The 21,921-nt window shown below is 33.7% G+C and overlaps 3 protein-coding genes across 3 annotated transcripts; all 3 read left to right on the top strand.

The window, feature by feature from the left end:
• Window positions 1–12,383: 12,383 nt before the first annotated feature.
• Window positions 12,384–13,514, top strand: LOC148607351 (uncharacterized). Its single transcript, XM_088543522.1, has one exon. It carries the CDS (start codon window positions 12,384–12,386, stop codon window positions 13,512–13,514), a length of 1,131 nt encoding a protein of 376 aa, XP_088399648.1.
• Window positions 13,515–13,591: 77 nt separating this feature from the next.
• On the top strand, window positions 13,592–14,686 carry LOC148607352 (uncharacterized). The gene has a single exon (XM_088543524.1). It carries the CDS (start codon window positions 13,592–13,594, stop codon window positions 14,684–14,686), a length of 1,095 nt encoding a protein of 364 aa, XP_088399650.1.
• Window positions 14,687–14,689: 3 nt separating this feature from the next.
• Window positions 14,690–15,469, top strand: LOC148607353 (uncharacterized). The gene has a single exon (XM_088543525.1). It carries the CDS (start codon window positions 14,690–14,692, stop codon window positions 15,467–15,469), a length of 780 nt encoding a protein of 259 aa, XP_088399651.1.
• The last annotated feature ends 6,452 nt before the right edge of the window (window positions 15,470–21,921 follow it).

Genomic DNA, 21,921 nt, shown 5'->3' on the forward strand with positions numbered 1-21,921 from the left:
ACACAATGTGCAATATTTGTCTGCACAATTTTATTTGTACGCGCGTTTTCATAAAAATACATTCAAAAGTATTTTACATATTAAAATATACAGTTGAAAAAATGATCGTCTGAATGTAAAATACGTTGACAGTCAAGAAGAAAAAGGATTTTTTTTTTCGTTTTTAGTCAAAGTACGAAAATACTATATTCAGCGCACCTTGATACCAAATAAGTATCAATCAACTGAGAAGGTAGACACCCGACAACTGAGAAGGTAGACACCCGATAAAAGAAGGTAGACACCCGACAACTGAGAAGGTAGACACCCTACAAAAGATAAACTTGTATTTGTATGATCGAGCTGCCAATCCACGAATTAACGAGTCAATGAAATACAGTATTTTTTCTCAAAACCACTGAAATTAAAACCACTGTACAGTATTTATCGACTATGAGTATATTTTTAGATTGTTTTATATTGAATAATCATAAAAGTAAATGAGTATGTAACAATACCAAATGTACAATGATAAGTTTGTGGGGAATAAGATTTCGTCAATGAGATTGGAAATATGCATTTAGTACATTTGATATTGACCTACAGAGATTAAAGGTGATTGTGTGTCTCAGAGCAGTGCAGTGTACATTATTAATTGCCTCATATTTTCGTTAAGCAATAGATAAAATGTTATTATTTTGGTACAAAAATGATTGTTCAAATCGATTTATTGTGCAAACCAATTGAATGTGCATGTAAACACTGCATAATCTGGGCGCACACAACTTAGGTATTATCTCAAGGACGTCAATCGACTTCCTACTTCATGTCTTCGAATAGAAAAATAATGATAGCATGACACTTAAGTCAGTCTAAAAAAAGCCAAAATCATTTTATCTTAATGTATTTGTCCCAATATATAAAGAGTTATCAAGGGAACCAATATTCTAGCGGAAATCAAATGGATGTAATCTAGGGACAAACACCAGACACAGAAAACAGTCAAACACAAGAATACAAAATGATAAAAAAAAAATACATACAAAGTAATAAAAGTACATGAGGAACTCGGACTCGACTAAAAACTGGGAGCATGGACCAGGTGCACCGACAGGGTAAGCGTCCTCTGGTTCCTAGAAACACCCACCAAGTTGCTAATAAAAAAGTCAATTCCGAGGTAGATGAAAAAGGAAAGTAAAACTATGAAATGTTGAAGAAATCAGTTTTTATGGTGCCGATGGATACACAATAATGATCCACGAGTTCATAATGACAACCATCTTGATTGTGTAGCAACATAAATCTGTTCAAGAAGCCAAAGTGTAACAAATCAATAGCGCGATACAAAAAGCCTGTGTAGTTATGACAAACTCTGCCATAACGTATAAGTTCTGGTATGAAATCTCAATCTGCAGGTGTTGAACGGACTTTGTCAATGATGAAAGGAAATTTGACGATTCCGAATGAAAAGTCACCGCGCTTGACATATAGTTTCCTTACCATCGATCTCTAAGTGTAGGTCAAGATATGAGGCTGACCTCAGAGTGTCTGTAGTAACCTTTATCTTAAGTTTGTTTAGGTATATGTGATATATCAATCACCGAAACTAGTATTGTTTAACGATGATACGCCATGTATATAGCGGAAACTGAGATTAAAGGATCTAGCTAAACGATGTTCCTTCTTTTGGATCAAAGCAGACAGAAAGTCAGCCTCATGAGAGTGAATGAATAGGTCAGCTAGTAAGGAAGCACAATTTGTTCCCATTGGAATCATGATCATTCGTTGAAAAATACGTCCACCACACTGGACAAATATGTTATCGATAAAAAATTGCAGCATTTTCAAAACATCTTCTTCGGTGTATTTGGAAGATAATTTGCATGGAATGATGTTTTGCAAAGTATGAAAAATCTCTTCCAAGATCTACCTATTTGTATCTAGGTGTACCCTCTTTTCATTTGAGTAACAACAATGTATGTTTTTGAGTCGGGATTTAAACTGAGTATGAAGAATAGAAGTGTAAAGAATTGAAAGCTCATAGGTTCAAATGCTCTTGTGTTCTGATAATAATCTTAAATTGAAGATTTGCAGGATCCACATTGAATAAATATTACTACGGGGGTAAGAAGTGTCGTGGAAGGACTGGAGATCCGTTTTGACAGCTGTGGTTATAGAATTAGAAGTATTGAATATAATACTTTTTTCAGACAAAAACAATGTTGTTTTGGGCTTTGTCTACTGGTACGACAACACATTTGTCATGTATATGCCATGTTTTTGCTACATCGGGGTCTTTGAAAACTGATGTAGCATTGCCACTCATTGACCTACTAAAACCTTCATGCATTTCAAAATTAAAGACCTCACCGTTTGTATCCATTCTTACAGAGAATCAATGTCTTTTTGTTTTCGTTTAATCTCTTTCTTGTGTTGTCCCTCCACGGCATCCATAAGAACTTTAGTTATTTAGTAATTTATGGAACGTGGTTCACGATACTTGCTAGGGACCTTTAGAAAGGACCTTACGGAGAAATTTGCTTTTGATGATGTTAAAATCTCTAGGAATGTCTTGACCGAAAGGACCACATTTGAATGTAGAGTTTTTGCAAGAACAGTCAGGTGGTTTAGCCTTGAAGTCCTCAATCTCGAGGTTCTGCAAACTATTATTTTTTTACTAGAAATCGTGGTTAGCTTTTGCAAGATGCCGAAATAGAATAGTGTGATTTATTAGTTTTGGAATTTTTATAAAGTACTGATATCAGTATAATATTAAGTCTATTTAATATCACAAACAATATAGACTTTCCTACAGTATAAAGCAATTATCAACAGATGTATGGCACTGATCTCCAGTAGTTTTTGTTTATGAACTATTATATTAAAGATCAGTATTTTTTTAGCTTTTACAAATTAGTTAAGATTTGGATATAGGACGGCGTAATATTGTGTAAGGTGTTACTAGTTTTGGGAATGAGAATAAGATCAGAGAAAGAGAGAGAGAGCAATTTTTAACATTAGTGCAAGTAACATTTATATTGTATTTGAACATAACCTAATAAAAAGTTAACTCCATTTTTGGACTTATTGCATCAAAGGGTGACGAAATACATAACACAGTACAAAAACATCTCGAAGATTTAACTACATTCACGTACAATGGGTTCGTTTCCTATAAATATTACACACTATTATTTGTGCTATAGATTTAAAAAGTATTATACATTGCCAATTTACAGTAGAAAATGCAATGTTATACAAAAATATAAATACGATATGTATTACAATACTAAAACTACCTTATTAAAACAAATAATTGAAACACCTGCAGGAATATTATCCCCGACATTTTTCAAATATAACAAGCCTAAACATGTACATGTATAAATAACTGACAAATATTCCAATCAGTGATTTTTTTTAAATGATGGCTATTACATTTATGTGCATGCAATCGGGTATTTATTTGACAAGATATTGAACATTCCTGTAATCAGGCAGTGTTACTTAGATATAACAAAACATGACATAAGATTTATCACATTTGGTGTTTGTAAAGACATTAAGTTATCAATGTAGTTCTCTTTAAGCTAGAGACACAAACAGTACAAAAAAAGATGCATGACAAAAAGTAAACATGACATATAACGACAAGGGAAAGATAGTAAACGCGATATTATAGCGGCTAAATATTCATAATATTAAAGATAAGGTTAGGTTGTCCTTGACCATTGTTTATGAAGAGGTCATGCTTTAGCTGATAAAATATTGATTTCACAAATTTAATTTAAAAAAGATGCATATATTATTACACAGCATTTGCACATCAAATCCTTTTTTTCTGTTTTATGTTTAAATATATGCGATATCGAGGAACTAGTCCCGAAGACAATTTATGACAAAAAATGCGCTGAAAACGGGTGTAATATAAAAATACTAAGTAATCGATCTCTTTAATAATATACCACAAACATGATTGAATCAAGAGGTACATTGTTTTTGTAACAAACATTTTTTTTGTCAAATAAATCGTTTCTGTTGCCTGTATGAAATCATAGGCTAATACTGGTCATACTTGTGTCGATTTTTTGTGTTGCCTTAAACGGCTACATTATTCTAGCATATATAATTTTGTTACGCATTGTTAAAAGTAAAGTATTCATAAGTATGTGAGTTCATCAATTATGCGCACATGCACTGCGGAAGAACTTTAGTGCTGTCCAGCTAGGATCAATATTGTTCCAGCCTGTTCTACTTCCCCATTGTCCAACGCAAACTGTCAATGTTAAAAATGTTCAGAATGTTATCATTACGAAAGAACGGTAGTGATACCTTTGCACGACTTCTATCACATTTTCGTCTGTACGAAAGACCGGTAGTGTCATTACTTCTTTCATATTTCCTAATTGATGCGAGACTTTTCTCCCTTCCAAATTGACATTTCGCCGTTTCAACTTCACATTTCCCACATGGAACTACGAAATATCAAGTTGGAAGTGAGAAATGTCTCGCATCAATTGGGAAATGTGAAAGAAGTAATGACACTACCGGTCTTTCGTACATCATTTACTTTCAGCTTGCTCTTTCATCGATTTCAGTTCCTTAGATAATGTTTAGCAATGCTACTTATTTTATTAAAAAAGCACAATTTCGTAAGCACCGTTGAGAATGAACGAACACGGAATAGCATGAGCTTCCAAACATTACTGGGTAGGAGTGTGATACATCAGGAAGTAATGTTATTTGACCGCAAAAAGCTTTAGAAACGAAACTCTTTAAATTAATGGGTAAGTTTTTGTCATCAATTTTTTTTAAGAACATAAATAATATAGTAACTAGTCCAAATAATATGATAATTCTTAAATTACAATATAAGATTGAAATGTAAACAGAATCAAACTATTTTTGACTACCATTCGAATCCTGGTTCCCCTGATTTCCCTTTTAGATAGATTTCCAAACTGTAAAGCTTGATATTATTTGTTTATAATGTCATATTATAATTATCAAACATGATTATATTACTTGGAAAATTTACGCGGAAGAATCATCAAGAGCTATGCATTCTTTCTTTTTCTGTTCAAAGATCATACAAAACTACATGTATATTCTCTCTAGATTAAGATTGACATTAAAAGAAGTCAACTTATATCTATCGAATTAACCTGTCGATCTGGAACCAAACTTTAAACAATGTGATGTCTCAACGTGGACACAACTGATTAACATATATAAAAAAAAAAACAACACAACAAACGTATAGTTAAGATGAGATGTCGGACGCGTATAACATTGAAAAGTTTGCTACTGTTAAAATACTTTTTTTGATACAAAGTAAAAGTTTTTAGTTAACAGCTTAAATGAAACATTTTTCTCTTTGTAATATTATGAAGACCTCTTATTTATAATTTTACCCAACTCTTAGAGCACATTATGAGCACTGATAACTGCATCCATAATTTGATTCACATAAGCATTACTTCCTTTATTTAAGCCTTTACAATAATTCAATTATTATTGAAAGATTTCAGATCAATTTTAGACTTTTATTCGTGTTTCGGAAACCTGCGTTTAATTTGCTATATGTCACATCTTCTTTTATTGTTTTGACTTGATGTAAAAATGCGCAAATTAATTGATAAATATGTTTTTTTTTAATATGATAAATAAGTCTAAACATAATGATACATGTTTCAAGGAAATAGACCCTCGAAGTCACATCTGGTTACTCCAGGGCACACGTACAGGGTTTGTCAAAATTGAATACTTTGAACAAATTTCCGGTTTTGTTAACAAAGAGATAATTGTGATTAGTTCAATGTTCTTTTAGTTTTTCCCTGTCAAAAAGAAGCATGATGATTCTGAATTAAGAAAAAGACAAAATATCAAAACCAAACAGTTTTCGAAAGTTGGTATGTGTTGATATGAACCTCGTCAAATTTTGCCTACCAAAATTTGTTGCGTCAATACGATATGGCAGATTGTGAAACGCTGCCATATTGTGAGAGAGGATTATACATGTATGATGAAATTCTAAAATTTGTAATGTTCATTTCAGAAACAGCATACTGGTCAATAATTGAGTGGCCTACATGTATCCGAAAAAAAAAAAACGAAACAAAAAACAAAACAAAACAACAACAATTAGGTTCTTCCAAGTACATTTATCGTTACAACAGGGAATGCCTCATTTTTTTCTTTCATAGTGTTACACTGTGACTTAAATCGATGGAGTCGTACTATAAAATCGTTTTAACTGTACTTTTAGCTCTAAATGGGCTAGTCTGGTCCTCGAACCAACTTTCTAAAACATTATTACACATATAAGTCATTAAGTCAGTATATATTAAGATACCGCGATCATGTGAAGGCCGTTATCGTGTAAAAGGCAAGATCATACACCGCCAAACAGAAGCACAAAACCCATAAATACGAATGACTTTAAATGGAACAGACACAAACGAGAAGTAACATTTTCAATCAGAATACAGGACTATAACTGAAAAAAGTCGGGTTAAAAGCTTCCCATTCTCAGGTCTGAACTCCTGACTAAAATTTCTGATTTTCGCGGTATGTCTAGTTTCGAACTGTATCACATGTATGGATTAGTCGTTTAAGTGGTACGGCATTCCTGTATATAGGCCGATGTCTTCTATATACTCCTCATCGTCATGGTCTCCACGCATATTTTAATTAATACAACAACTTATTAACTAGAAAAAAAAACATATAGTTGTGCGATATAACAAGGACCAGGGAATGTCAAATAAATTTGTTTGGGTTCCACTTCTCGTCCTTTTTAAAACATTGACTTGAATGCGTTTACTGATTTAGCTGCACCAACTATCAAAAATTCGTCTGTGTATATAAACAAAATCTTATTCATTTGTCTTACATATTGGATGGTTGTTTCAGATTATAGCGCCCGTACAAAACAAAAATATTATGAAATCCTATTCTAGCAATATTATGTTCTAGAAAGGCGAGTTGTAAAATGGTGTGTTTGGTTAATCAAAATCTATATCGTATACAGATAGTTGGTTAATAAAAAAAAAACAAAAACAAAATTAACAACGTAACCTTGGTAAATTAGATTCGTAGGTACATGTATAACGTTCCGAGGAGACACTACACAGCAAAGGGGCGGATACAGGATCTCAGGTTGGGGGGGGGGGGTATGTGCGTAAACAGAATAAAAAAAAAATAGCGAGTACAATTTGTGAAAAAATGTGTTTTTTTTTCAATTCTAGGGCGGCGTACGTCCGGCACGCCCGTCCATGAATCCGCGCCTGCAGCATTTGATAATAAAGAAATGCAATCAAATCATTAAATTTTCTGGAATTTTAAGCATCTTCATTCTTACAATTCATTCTTTTCATTTCTATATTTAAGCAAAGAATTGAGTCACATTGCCAAGATACAAACATGATTCCCGTCATGCAAGACGGGATAAATAATTGAAAGCTAAACACGGGGAACCAGCAGTCGCTTTACATGGGTAACAGTCAAGAAAAAAAAGGTAACCGTTGGTGATTGGACAAGTCGCTCGTTTGGCTGAAATGAGGATGAGCATCCGCACTCGGCACGGGATTGCGGCTCTTAAACTAGGTAAACCCGGGCAAAAGAAAAGATAAGAAGACAGAAAATAAAAATAATGTTCTTAAGAGATGAATATTATTTAGAATAACTTAGATAAGATACTATCTTGCGTGTGTTAGAAATACTTTCGAAGAAAAAATATAGAATTAAACGTGTTACGGAAATATGCGGAATCTACCGAAAATACACGATAAAGCTTCATTTCGCGCGCTTTTCACACTTCTCATAAACCATCCTTTACTGCTTCACACATTTAACGAAACTTTACAAAAAGGAAAGTCTCCATATGAAGATGCCCATGAAAATCAACTTATTTTCAAATATCATGAGAGTAAAATAATTAGACTTTAACGTTTTGGTCAATATTTCTCTTTGGTCAAAGTCCTATACTTCTGGGTTTAAACGAAACTTTACCGAATTAAACGACACCATATAAATGACAAGCATGAAAAAATATTATTCCAACGCAAATATATAATTAGAATTTGACAGTTATGTTCCACATTTATCACAAGCATATCTCGTGGATTTTCAAAATTCTCCTACATAATCCCAACCAAACGTCGTTTTACAATCGAATAATGATGGACACATTAAACTAGATATAATTCTAGAACAAAAATAATAATTTAGATTTCCAATCATCATATCTGCTGATATAAACGTTTGTATCTTCACATTAACACAATTAATCCAACATATTTGTTTAGTAAGTAACCTGTAGAGTTGAATATTCACTTTAATTACTACTTTCACTAGGAGGAATTTCGTTCAGGAGATTACCAATTCTCATTGAGCATTTATAGTTGCGACTTTTACAGTTATCCAAGTATCTACCATAATAAAAGACAAAAAAGCTGTCTTTTGTTACTGCTTCATTAATTCATTCATTTCTTCACTGGATCAATTTAATTTTGGTTTTTGACAACTATAATACCATTTTCATCTTCAATTACATAGCAAGCATGTAACCAACGGAAATCTCGTAAAAGTCAATATACTAAGTATCTTAAAGTACAGTTAAAGATAAGAGACAGCTAGCTTTTTGGGAAAGCTATTGCTTGTTACATCTCATTGTTCACCTCACATTAGAAATAATGCTTCTGTCCGTTATCAAATCATGACTCGAAAGGATCGTCCTTAATCGTTTTTAAATTTGTGGCTTCGACATATTTTTTTTTTATTTTGAAGCAAAGGGAAGTATCTCTGTAATGTTCTCAATTACAATTTTGATATTTTTCCCTTGTCCCAATAGGTATTGTTTAGTTATATTTTCATTGGTTATATCTAACATTTGATATATTTAGATGTTCTAATAATTAACCTATTCCTATGTCCTATTTCATGACCCTAGGGTACGCTTGATTTCTATTTTGGATATTGTACTTTTACTTTCATTTTTGAGTCATTTCCTGTTTCCGGGTTTGAGATTACATGTGAACCACATAAGTCAGAGCATTGAACCAATGCGTTTTCCATCGAGATTTTTTGAGTCAATCTTTTCATGACAGACCACAATGTAAGTCTTATTATTATCTTTAATGCTTATATTTTATAGTTGCATACATATTTTTGATGGGAAAAGAGAAATTAATGATATTTTTTACACAATTGGCACACATGTTGTTTTCTTACATTTTGCCTAGATAAGCCATGCCTTTATAGTTTATGATAGGTATTTTGAGTTGTTTTCATTCCACTTGCAGTATTAATGATATTGTGACGTAAAATATGATATATCATAATTATTTATGCATCCCACATTCCCTTCACCAGTTTTGAGATATTTTGAGATACTTTGAGGGGGAGACTTTCCTGTTTGAAAAATTGATCTTACCCCTGCATCATAAAGGGAGATAATTCAAGTTTATTTCATAACACTTTTCTTTAAAATATTGTGTGATGTATTATTTGTTATCTGTATTTTGATTCTGATAAATATTTTTGATATTTTGAATGTATGATAATTTTGATTGGACAATTATTTAGGAAAATCCTTTTTTGTATATTTTCAGCTTTTTACCACACACTATGTGCATTCATCAAATAAAAGTGAACTTCAAATGTTTTTTGATTGAGGCCCATAGATGGTTATCTATCTGTCTGTACCTGTCTGGCTACGAGGCGGAATAGTAAAAAGATACCGGATTTATGTCAGAGAAGAGACTACGCAGAAAAACTGCCAAAGGTAAAGCCATGTTCGAAGAACAGAGAGAAGACTTTGAAGGTAAATGTGACAGTTTATGGAACGAAATCGAAAATTTGATTCTGAAAGTGCCATCATTAGATGCAATAGACAATATAAGACAATTTCAAAAAGATCTTGAAAAATTGTACAAAAACTTTTGTAGAAGATCAGAGGAATATAAAGGTTTCCTTCAAAGAACAAACACTAGTGAATCTCAGCAGTATTTGGTTGATCATAATGACAATTTTCAAAGATGTTATGAAACTTTTCGAAAAGTAATTTTAGAAATCAAGAATAAGAAGTTAGATATGGTAGAGAGAATATCAGAAATTAGTGGATCATCCTCGGGTATTACAGCAAGTCGTAAAAGAGCAAGGGCTGAATCCGAAAAGGTACGCTTAGAATACATTAAAAAAGAAAGCGAACTCTTGAAGCAAAAAGCAGCCTTAGAGGCGGATATCATTGTAATAAAACAGGAAAGTAAAGTAGCAGCAGCCGAAACAGAAGCACGCATTCTAGAACAAGGTGATGAGGAACAAAAAGATGTATTCTCCAATCTTGGTGATACAAAACAAAAAGACACGTATGAATATGTGCAAAATCTCAAGTTACCAAAAACAAACACTGTAGAAATGGATTCTCAACAGAAACAGTTGCCATTCTTGAATAGCGTACAAAACAGTAAAATACCACAAAGTCAGACTACAAATAATGCCATGTCCGATATTTCAAAACTTATTTTCAGAAAAGACTTTCTGCTGTCGAGATTTGTGAAATTTGACGATAAACCTGAGTCATATGAATCTTGTCGAGCTTCATTTCAAAGTATTACCCGAGAATTAGGCGTTTCTCCATTTGAAGAAATAGATCTTCTTGTAAAGTGGTTAGGGTCTGAATCTTCGAAATTCGCATCAAGTATCCGTGTTGCCAATGCTCATGATCCTGTTAAAGGACTTCAGCGAATTTATGAACGTTTGTTTGAACGATACGGAAGACCCCAAATGATAGAAAGTGCCCTAAAACGAAAGCTTAACTCGCTTCCGTCAATCACTGTTAAAGAACATGTAAAACTCTATGATTTGTTAGACATTCTTACGGAGATAGAATCAGCGATGTTAAATCCGCAATACGCTACTTTGCTCAGTTATTACAACTCCTCATCTGGTGTTATTCCTATTATTTCTAAACTGTCACACTTTTTGCAAGAGAAATGGACAACTGTTGCTTCAGCTTACAAAAAATCACATTCTGTTATATTCCCTCCGTTCAGTGTTTTTGTCAGCTTCATTAGAGATACCTGTAATATTCGAAATGATCCAGCTTTTGCATACACCAGCACTAATCAAGTAGGCACTACCAAACCTCGTACTTCTGTTGTTTCTAGAAGATTAGACGTTACCTCAAGTAGTTTAGTACGCTGTCCGTTACATAAAGCGGGTCATTCTTTAAATGATTGTCGCAGCTTTAGAAAGCTTACCTTTCAAGACCGTAAGAAATTTTTTCGTGAAAAGAACATTTGCTTCAAATGCTGCCAATCGAGTGAACATGTAGCTGTAAACTGTACGGTTTCTGTTAAATGTCAGATTTGTGGAAATACACGTCACCCCACTGCACTGCATATAGATAAGTCATTGAATTCACACAATGAAACTTCAAAAAATCATGGCGGGGAGTCAGTCAAAGACATTGTTTCTACAAAATGTACTACATTATGCGGAAATCTTCTTGGTGGACGTTCATGTGGAAAAACGGTTCTCGTAGATGTTTATTGCGTTACCGCACCCGAAAACTCTGTTAGAGTATACGCTGCCATAGATGACCAGAGCAATAAATCTCTTGCGTCGCCTAATCTATTAGATAAACTTGGTGTTGTAGGTACATCAGAAACATTTAATATGTCTTCATGTTCCGGTAAATCCACCTTAACTGGTAGGCTTGTCAACGGGTTAGTTGTCAAATCAGTAAGCAACAAATGCTCTTTTGATCTACCTGACGTAATTGAATGTGAATGTATTCCTAATGACTTACCTGAAATAGCAACAGCTGACGTTGCCTCAGCGCACTCACATCTCAGTAGAATAGCTCAATACTTACCTGAACTAGATACTAATGTCAAAGTTGAACTTCTTATAGGGCGTGACATTCCTGAGATCCACCATGTTCAAGATCAAATCCTTGGAGGTAAAGGTCAACCTTTTGCACAGAAACTCCCACCTGGTTGGGTTGTCATTGGAGAAGTCTGTCTTGGTAAGGTACATGCACCATCTTCTATTAATGTTCGTAAGACAAATGTTCTCAGCAATGGTAGGCATACAACATTTCCACTATGTGAGTACAACTTTGAAATCAGTCAACCTAAACTTGATATTCAGGATGAAATATTTGCAAAAACTCCACATGACAACAAAATTGATCTTTCTGTAGAAGATAAGCAATTTGTTTCTCTGATGAAAAGTAGTTTTGTTAAGGATCAAACAGGTTACTGGACAGCACCACTACCGTTCAAACAACCTAAACCACCTGTACCTAACAATCTCCAACAACCCACAAAAGAGCACTGATACTTGATAGAAACTTGCATAAAAATCCTTTGAAGCGTGATCAGTTCATGACCTTTATGGATAAAGTATTAAAGAGCGGTGCAGCAGAAACAGCACCAACTACCTTTGCTGGAGAATGTTGGTATTTTCCTTCATTTGGGGTGTACCACCCAAAGAAACCGAATGAAATCCGAGGTGTATTTGATTCATCAGCTGTTTATGAGGGTGTATCACTAAACAGTCTTTTAATGACAGGACCTGATCTTACCAATAGCTTGATTGGTATTCTTTCGCGTTTTCGTTTGAATGAAGTAGCCATAACTGGCGATATTGAACAAATGTTTTACCGTTTCCGTGTAATAGAGAATCATAGAGACTATTTGAGATTCTTTTGGTACCAGAACAATGATTTCAATCAACCACTCATTGAGTACCGAATGACGTCTCATGTATTTGGCAATACACCTTCACCTGCTATAGCAACTTATGGTTTACGACTTGCCGCTTCCAATTCTGAGAATGACGTCAAAAACTTTGTTTCGAATGATTTTTATGTTGATGACGGTCTAACCTCTGTTACAAATGCCAAATATGCAATTGATCTTGTGAAAAGAACGCAGGACGGATTGAAGCAAAATGGACAGATCCGATTTCATAAAATCGTATCTAACAGTGTAGAAGTTATGAAAGCCTTCCCAAATGATGATCTTGGTAAAGAGCTTAAAAATCTAGATCTGTGTCATGACATGTTACCTATTCATCAAAGTTTAGGACTATCTTGGAACCTTCAATCTGACAGTTTTGTGTTTCAACACCATATCACTGACAGACCAGCTACCCGTCGAAGCATGCTATCAACAAACAATAGTTTGTTTGATCTATTAGGTTTCATTGCACCTGTTACTATTAGTGGAAAGATTCTCCTCCGTCAAGTTATTCCCCCTGGCACTGATTGGGATGAACCTCTAAGTCCTGATCATGAGGAAAAATGGAACTTGTGGCTTGCATCACTTAAATCGTTAGATAGCTTTAAAATCCCACGCATGATCGTTCCTATTTCAATATCGTCTGTACACAATCCTGAAATCCACATCTTTTGTGACGCGAGTGAACAAGCAATATCTACAGTTGCCTATCTGAAAGCAATTGACAATGATAGTACTGCTTTTTTAGGTTTCATTATGGGAAAGTCAAAACTTGCACCGTAAAGGGTCACACAATACCCAGATTGGAACTATGTAGTGCTGTACTTGCTACTGAGCTAGGAGAAGCTATTTGTGATCATATGAATCTATCTCATGATGTATTTCACTACTACACAGATAGTCAAATAACTTTAGGTTATATTTGCAATACAACTCGAAGATTCTTCACTTATGTTTCAAATCGTGTTGAAAAAATACATAAAGTCTCAAAACCGTCACAATGGTCTTATGTTGCATCAGAAAAGAACACCGCTGATATCGGTACAAGATTTTCAAACACAGCAAAATTGACTCTCGTTGAAAGATGGACAAAAGGTCCTGCATGGTTACTCTCTGAAAACTGTAGTGATTCACAAACAGAAACCTATCCCTTAATTGAACCAAATCAGGATAAAGATATCCGTCCGGAAGTAGTTGCGTTGAAAGTCAGTATACAAAACTTAGCAATTGGAAGTCATCGTTTTTCCAAGTTTTCTTCATGGAAATCGCTTGTACGCGCAATATCACATCTGAGACAGTTCATACAATTATGGAAATCAAAACGGAATGGTCAAAAAGTGGTTGTAAGTAAAAACGATCCAAATTTTAGGAAACAAACAGAAATGTTCATCCTCAAACAAGTTCAGAATGAATTGTATGAAAAGGAAATTGAGAATTTGAAGCTGAACAGACCTGTTCACAAATCTAGTTCGATACTTAAGCTTGACCCATTCTTCAATGATCATGGAATTCTTTGTGTAGGTGGTAGACTCAAATATTCAACTCTCTCCGTTATAGAGAAACACCCTATCCTTGTTCCGGGTTCACATTATATAGCCAAACTTATTGCTTCACATTGTCATGAACTCATTCGACATCAAGGTCGACATTTAACTGAAAGTAAAATCAGAAGTGAAGGATTTTGGATTATTGGAGCAAAACGAATAGTATATTCAGAAATTTCAAAATGTGTTTTGTGCAAAAGATTTCGAGGCAAAGTTAAAATTCAAAAGATGTCAGATCTACCAGAAGCAAGATTGGCAATTTGTCCACCTTTTACTTATGTTGGAATAGACTGTTTTGGACCTTGGGAGGTAGTTACGCGCCATACAAGAGGTGGAAGTTCAAATTCAAAACGATGGGCTGTTTTGTTTTGTTGTCTCTCTAGTAGAGCAGTTCATATAGAAGTCATTTAGGATATGAGTACTTCATGCTTTATCAACGCATTGAGACGTTTCATTTCAATTAGAGGCAAAGTGAAAGAAATCTTTTCAGATAGAGGGTCAAATTTTGTTGGAGGCGCCAAAGAACTTGGTATCCCTACAATATGTGTAGAAGACAAAGAAGTTCAGACCTTTTTCAACAATCAAGGTACTGTTTGGAGGTTGAACACACCATATTCGTCTCACATGGGTGGCTCCTGGGAAAGACTCATTGGAATAGCACGTCGCATCATTGATTCAATCTTGTATGAAAATAAACACAAGAAGCTAACACATGAGGTTCTAAGTACATTTATGGCAGAAACAACAGCCATAATGAACTCTCGTCCGTTGATTCCTATTTCAACTGATGCAGGATTTCCTGATGTTTTGTCACCTAATTCTCTATTAACTACTAAAACAGATGCATGTGTTGAAAACTTTAGCAATCTAAACATCCGAGATGTGTATACTTCACAGTGGAAACTAGTTCAAATTATGGCAGACCAATTTTGGACTCGGTGGCAACGACAATATTTGCAAACATTACAACTTAGAAGGAATTGGCAACAGACTCAAATCGATATAAAAGAAGGTGACATTGTGATTCTAAAAGACAATGAACAACATAGAAACTTTTGGCCTCTTGCTATTGTCGAGCATGTGTTTCCAAGTAAAGACAGTCACGTTCGAAAAGTTTTGTTAAGGACAATAAAAGATGGTCAACCTCGTGTGTATGTGAGACCTATCACACAAACTATTTCTTTTAAGCCATAATGAGGTGTGAACTTTGTGAGAACTGTGAATCATGGACTTTATTTTTTATATTTGTTGTATTATGGTTTTTGATTTTTTTTATGATTAACTATAATTAGGTAAACTATATGTTTGGGATTTTTCTTTGTGTCTTTGCATTCAATTTTAAGTAGTGATATATTCATATCAGACGGGGAGTGTAATGTTCTCAATTACAATTTTGATATTTTTCCCTTGTCCCAATAGTTATTGTTTAGTTATATTTTCATTGGTTATATCTAACATTTGATATATTTAGATGTTCTAATAATTAACCTATTCCTATGTCCTATTTCATGACCCTAGGGTACGCTTGATTTCTATTTTGGATATTGTACTTTTACTTTCATTTTTGAGTCATTTCCTGTTTCCGGGTTTGAGATTAAATGTGAACCACATAAGTCAGAGCATTGAACCAATGCGTTTTCCATCGAGATTTTTTGAGTCAATCTTTTCATGACAGACCACAATGTAAGTCTTATTATTATCTTTAATGCTTATATTTTATAGTTGCATACATATTTTTGATGGGAAAAGAGAAATTAATGATATTTTTTACACAATTAGCACACATGTTGTTTTCTTACATTTTGCCTAGATAAGCCATGCCTTTATAGTTTATGATAGGTATTTTGAGTTGTTTTCATTCCACTTGCAGTATTAATGATATTGTGACATAAAATATGATATATCATAATTATTTATGCATCCCACATTCCCTTCACCAGTTTTGAGATATTTTGAGATACTTTGAGGGGGAGACTTTCCTGTTTGAAAAATTGATCTTACCCCTGCATCATAAAGGGAGATATTTCAAGTTTATTTCATAACACTTTTCTTTAAAATATTGTGTGATGTATTATTTGTTATCTGTATTTTGATTCTAATAAATATCTTTGATATTTTGAATGTATGATAATTTTGATTGGACAATTATTTAGGAAAATCCTTTTTTGTATATTTTCAGCTTTTTACCACACACTATGTGCATTCATCAAATAAAAGTGAACTTCAAATGTTTTTTAATTGAGGCCCATAGATGGTTATCTATCTGTCTGTACCTGTCTGGCTACGAGGCGGAATATATACAATCAAAAAGCCTAGAAGGTAAACGACAGTTTTTCTCACTCAAGTTTGAAAGTTTTTAAAATATTTAAATAATAAATTTACATTTTAGCAAAATGCTACGGATCATTAACCTGTCCGAACGGCGGTACTTGTGTCAGTCCTAATAACTGTGTCTGTGCTCCAGGATTTACCGGTTCTCGTTGCCAAGGTAGTTTTAGTTCAAGAACTTTGTTTAATCACAAAAAGACAAAAATAATTTTAGAAAAAAGAAAAAACAAAAAAACAAAAAAACAAAAACAAAAAACAAAAAAACAAAAAAACAAAAAAACACACACACACACTAGAAAATACGTTCAGAAATGAAAAATGCATTTGAAAGATGACTAAGCATCGCAGATCGTGCACATTTATATTCTCTTGGAACAATGATTCACATTTCATTGGAATTTCAAAAGATTTATCATATAGGTAGCTGTGATATATCGAATGTTTAACTATAAAACATTTTGATAATTCACACTGAATTCCCTCCCGTCAAAACATCACAAAACGTCACAATAAGTACATCAATCCACACTTCCCAAAATTTAAAATTTTTGTTTACCATAGCAACAAATAATAGAGAAAACATATATAAAAAAAGATAATCTATTGGTAATCGTGAATAACCAAAATACGATCACTAGTGCCAAGAACACATTAATGTTTAACTCTTGCAAGGAGCATATTCTGCATTCTCGTTAAATCTAGGCGTTCTCCGGCACTATGTTTGCGTCATTTTGTTTTTGTTTTTGTTTTTTGTTTTGTTTTGTGTGTCTGATTACATTCTTTTGTATGTCGCTTGAATCTTGATTCCCTTGATTACTTCTTCACACCATACCTGCAAAAGACGAAAATTTTCACATTTGTGAAAAAATATCCCATCTTCCAAAGAGGCTTATGAAAGAACAAAACTATTTATTATTCACATTTTATCAACTGTTAAAGCACACATGTTTCTTTTCTAAATAGACATTGACGAATGTTTAGTACGAAACGGTGGCTGCAGTAACAAGTGTGTGAATTTACCAGGTAGTTATAGGTGCAAATGTGAAGAAGGAGAAACGCTAAAATCTGATGGGAAGACTTGTCAAAGTAAAAGCATAAATCATAGAGCATCCAAAATGCAAAAAATACAAATCATATTGTTGCAAATTCCGATATACTGCTTTAAAGTCCTAACCTTGACTTTCGGGAGAGGAAGCCAAATTCATCACCAGGTTCTACAATATTCAATACAAGGAATGAAGCCTCAGAAGTTAAGGGATTTTGAAAATTGCACTACTGCTCATATTGATATGATTCGGGGTCTGACAAGTCTGACTACTGGGTTGGTAAATACCCACCTTTTTCATTGTATTCAGTCTTGTAAATGTAAATAATAAATTGTATTTCGTTTAGTTGAGCTGCCGTCTGTGCGTCCCCCTACATTATGTCTCAGGCCTAGTATTTTTTTTATATAGTTTCTCTATTTAAGAGATAGTCAATGTAGATACCAGGCAGATTCTATGATATTGGCCCCATAGAGTTAACTTGTCAGTTGTTTTGTTCTTTGGTTTATGTACGGGGATTTCGTTCGAATCAAAAGTGGATAACTCAGTCAAAATCAACTATACATTCATTTTTTTACAAAAGCCATTTGATCTCTAATATATGTACTTTTTAAAAAAAAAGGATAATTTGGCAAGGACCACACAGTACCAAGTTCTTTTATAAACACCTCTTAAAACGCGTTTTAAGGGAATAAAAAAGTTTCATGTTTAATTTAATATGATATAATATTCCAAAAGCAATTAAGCAGAAGTTTTCGTTTTGTTATACGTAGTGTCATTGATACTTCACAAATCTAAATATATTGCACAATTTATGTTTCTATTTTCCTAAAATGTAGAAACGAATGAATGTTCATTCAACAACGGCGGCTGTAGTCAGATTTGTGTTAATGAATGCAAATCTTTTCATTGCGATTGCAAACAAGGATATAACCTGACAGCAGATGGAAAGTCTTGTCAAGGTATAGTTTTACATTTTTCGTCTTTGTATGATGGTTAAGCTGAAGATATATTTTGTCCGATTAAAATAAAGTTTCAGTGTTTTACGTATTTTTAAATTTGAAATACTCCAAGATTTCATAAATAGGGTAGATAAAATTTAATATAATTCGGGGTCAGACAAGCCTGACTACTGGGTTGGTGAATACCCTCGGGGACTGCAGATCCACCAGCAACGGTATTGACCCAGTGGTTCTTAAATAAACAAAATACCATTTTTATATATCGTAAATTTAGATATGCTTTACACGTGTTTCAAGGAGTAACCTCTTATCAGCAGCATTATAATCAAATATGTAGGAAGATCATAATCAAAATATTAGTTGTATACAAGAAGTACTCATAACCAAAACAATCGAAAGAGGTTTCACTGTAATTTTGAATGTTAACAGTTGGTTTTACACGTACTTATTTTTTAGACATTGATGAATGTAGAGAAACGTACACATGCTCACAAACATGTACTAACATCGATGGATCATATCGTTGTGGGTGTAAATCTGGTTATTATCTTAATACCGAGGGATATTCATGTACAAGTATGTTTATATTCAAGGTAGCTATTCAAATTAGCTATTGTATTAACATCCCATTTAGAAATCTCAACTATAAATTTTCCAAAAAATAAAACTTATCTTCTGTTTACAGTTGCAAATATGATGGTACGAATATATCCACGTAATAAAGTAATTCAAAGGCAGTACTTTTACAACTTTAAAAATTGGTACCCATGATAAGAGAGGTAAATCAAGCACCTTCATTCGAAAAAAACGCGCTAGGTTTTCTGGTTAAGTACCAAACTATCCAGGTGAATACAAAATCCTATTGGATCGGAGTTAGCACGTGATAAATAGACAGGGACAGAAAGAGAAAGGTATTAACAACTGTTCATCAAATAAAATAGAGTATTTTTTTATAAACACCTACATAAAACTATATGATTTAAGGAGGTAGATGTGAAGTAAGGAACATAACTCTTTGAATCAGTTATATGTTTGTATCATATTCGATTTCACCAAAGTTTTTCAAGCTTTCCTCTGAAACAGAATGATATCAGTCCAAGTTATTTTGATGCTTATCTGAGATTGTTGTAAAATGATGGAAACGTTCTAATAATTTGTAAGAGTCGTGTCCCCTACTCTAGGTCTACCTCCTTAATAAATGATAAATCTGCGACTTGACCCAATAGCTACAGTAATTTTTTTGTTTTCATAAATTGTCATAATTCAAATCGTATATGCGAGTTATAAGCACACTGCCTTTTTTTCTGTCAATTTATCTTCATAAATGTTACTTTGTATTTATACTGCTAAAGTACATTTCCCCTCCTGTAATACACTGACTTTTTCAAAAGCTTCAGGGAACTTTATAGGCAATTTTATAAGTGCATGTATGAACAATAAAGGAAGTAAACCAAAACATTTTCATTAGACATAGACGATTGTGTGAATGCACATTGTGGAAATGAGGGCAGCTGTGTAGACGGGGAGGAATCTTTCACTTGCCAATGTTTGTCTGGATTCGAGGGAGATGTCTGTGAGAAAGGTAATGTTTATCAATATTTTTCAAGGTATTCTGTCATAACATTTAGGAAAATGATTTAAAATTCATCAAGTAATGTTTACATTAATGAAACACCATTCGACGCATAAAAGTAGTGTAAACAAGGAACAAGTATCGCTTTATACGGGTTTGCAAAGTGCATCCCAACCATTTCTTAGTATGGGACACCCTAGAAACGCACTACTAGCGCACCTGGTCCATACTCCAAGTTTTACTTTTATTTCTTTGCACTTGTTATTTTGGTTATTTCATGTTCTTTGCTATGTGTCTCTATTTTCGATGTCTGGTCTGTCCCTAAATTACATTCTTTTGACTTCTGCTAGAATCTTGGTTCCCTAGATTACTCTTTCGCAGGTTATCTTCTTTGTCAAAGACTTCACTTTCCTTCATGATATCTTATCGTCTTTGTGACGAGAAAAAATACCTTTCAGCCCAAATTCAGTTACTCAGGGTTATTTATGTCTACAATTGTCGATTGGAGAGTTCAAATCATATTACCATAGAATTTCATACAATGAATCCACAGAGCATTTACTTACTGATTTGCGTAAGAAGTAACGCATGGCTCCCAAGACTATTATCAGAATGTGATAGCATTAATACCTATGATTTTTCAACACTGTATTCTTCTGTTCCCCATACTTAGTTGAAATCCCGACTTAAAACATCATACAAATCGTTGTTTTTTTTTCTCCAAAAAGATGGTACACCTAGATATAAATATATAGTTCTTGGTAGAGATTCCTCATACTTTGTAAGAAATAATTCCAAATCATCTTCCAAATACACAGACAAAGATGTTTACGAAATGCTGGAACTTTTTATCAACAACATATGTCTTCAGTGTGGTGGACGCGTTTTTCAACAAACGGTCGGTATTCCAATGGGAAAAAAATGTGCTCCTCTTCTCGCCGACTCATTCTTTCACTCTTAGGAGGCTTACTTTATAGGTGATCTGATCCGAAAGAAAGAATATCGTTTAGCTAGATCCGAACTTGACTTTTTATAAGCAACCCGGCGGTCCGTGCACCCAGTTGTGGAGGTTGAGGTGCTCATTTGCTTTTGTTACTTTATATGTGTGGTTTTGGTTGCTTCGTGGTCTTTGTTGTGTGTGTCTGTTTTCCGTGTCTGGCCTTTGTCCCTGGGTTGCATTCTTTTGATTACGCTGTAGCCTTTGTTTCCTTGTTTGTTCTGCCATATAACCCTAGGTAAAAATATATACAATTTATTCAGAATGTATCGTAAAATTGAAAGTTAAGAGAGATACCCCTGTTAATGGCACTATAACCTACTTGACTTTGGATGTAAAAATAATTAACGATAATTTTGATGTTGCATTTTCAACATTTCATTTAAGATGTGAACGAATGCTTGTTTGTGAATGGTGGCTGCGAAGAGATTTGTGTTAATACATTTGGATCATACAAATGTGAATGTATCAACGGAACAAACTCTGATGGATCATGCATAGGTAAATTATTATCAATTATCTGTCTCGACAATAAAACGTGGTTGATACAGGATACATTTTATAGGCTATAGCATGAAACACGTTTTTTTGAAAGATGTCCTCCATGAAACGTTATAAAAGTGAACTTCAATTCTATTTGATTTTGTTGGTTTATCTACTTCTTGAACGTCTAGATATATTTTGTATTTTGCGATATCACATCATCGACGATGTTATAGGAACAAGGGATATGTAAAATATCA

Source organism: Perna viridis, chromosome 9 (genome assembly GCF_037379345.1).
Source record: "Perna viridis isolate PV_CMFRI_1.1 ecotype Kerala chromosome 9, ASM3737934v1, whole genome shotgun sequence".
Lineage (NCBI taxonomy): Eukaryota > Metazoa > Mollusca > Bivalvia > Mytilida > Mytilidae > Perna > Perna viridis.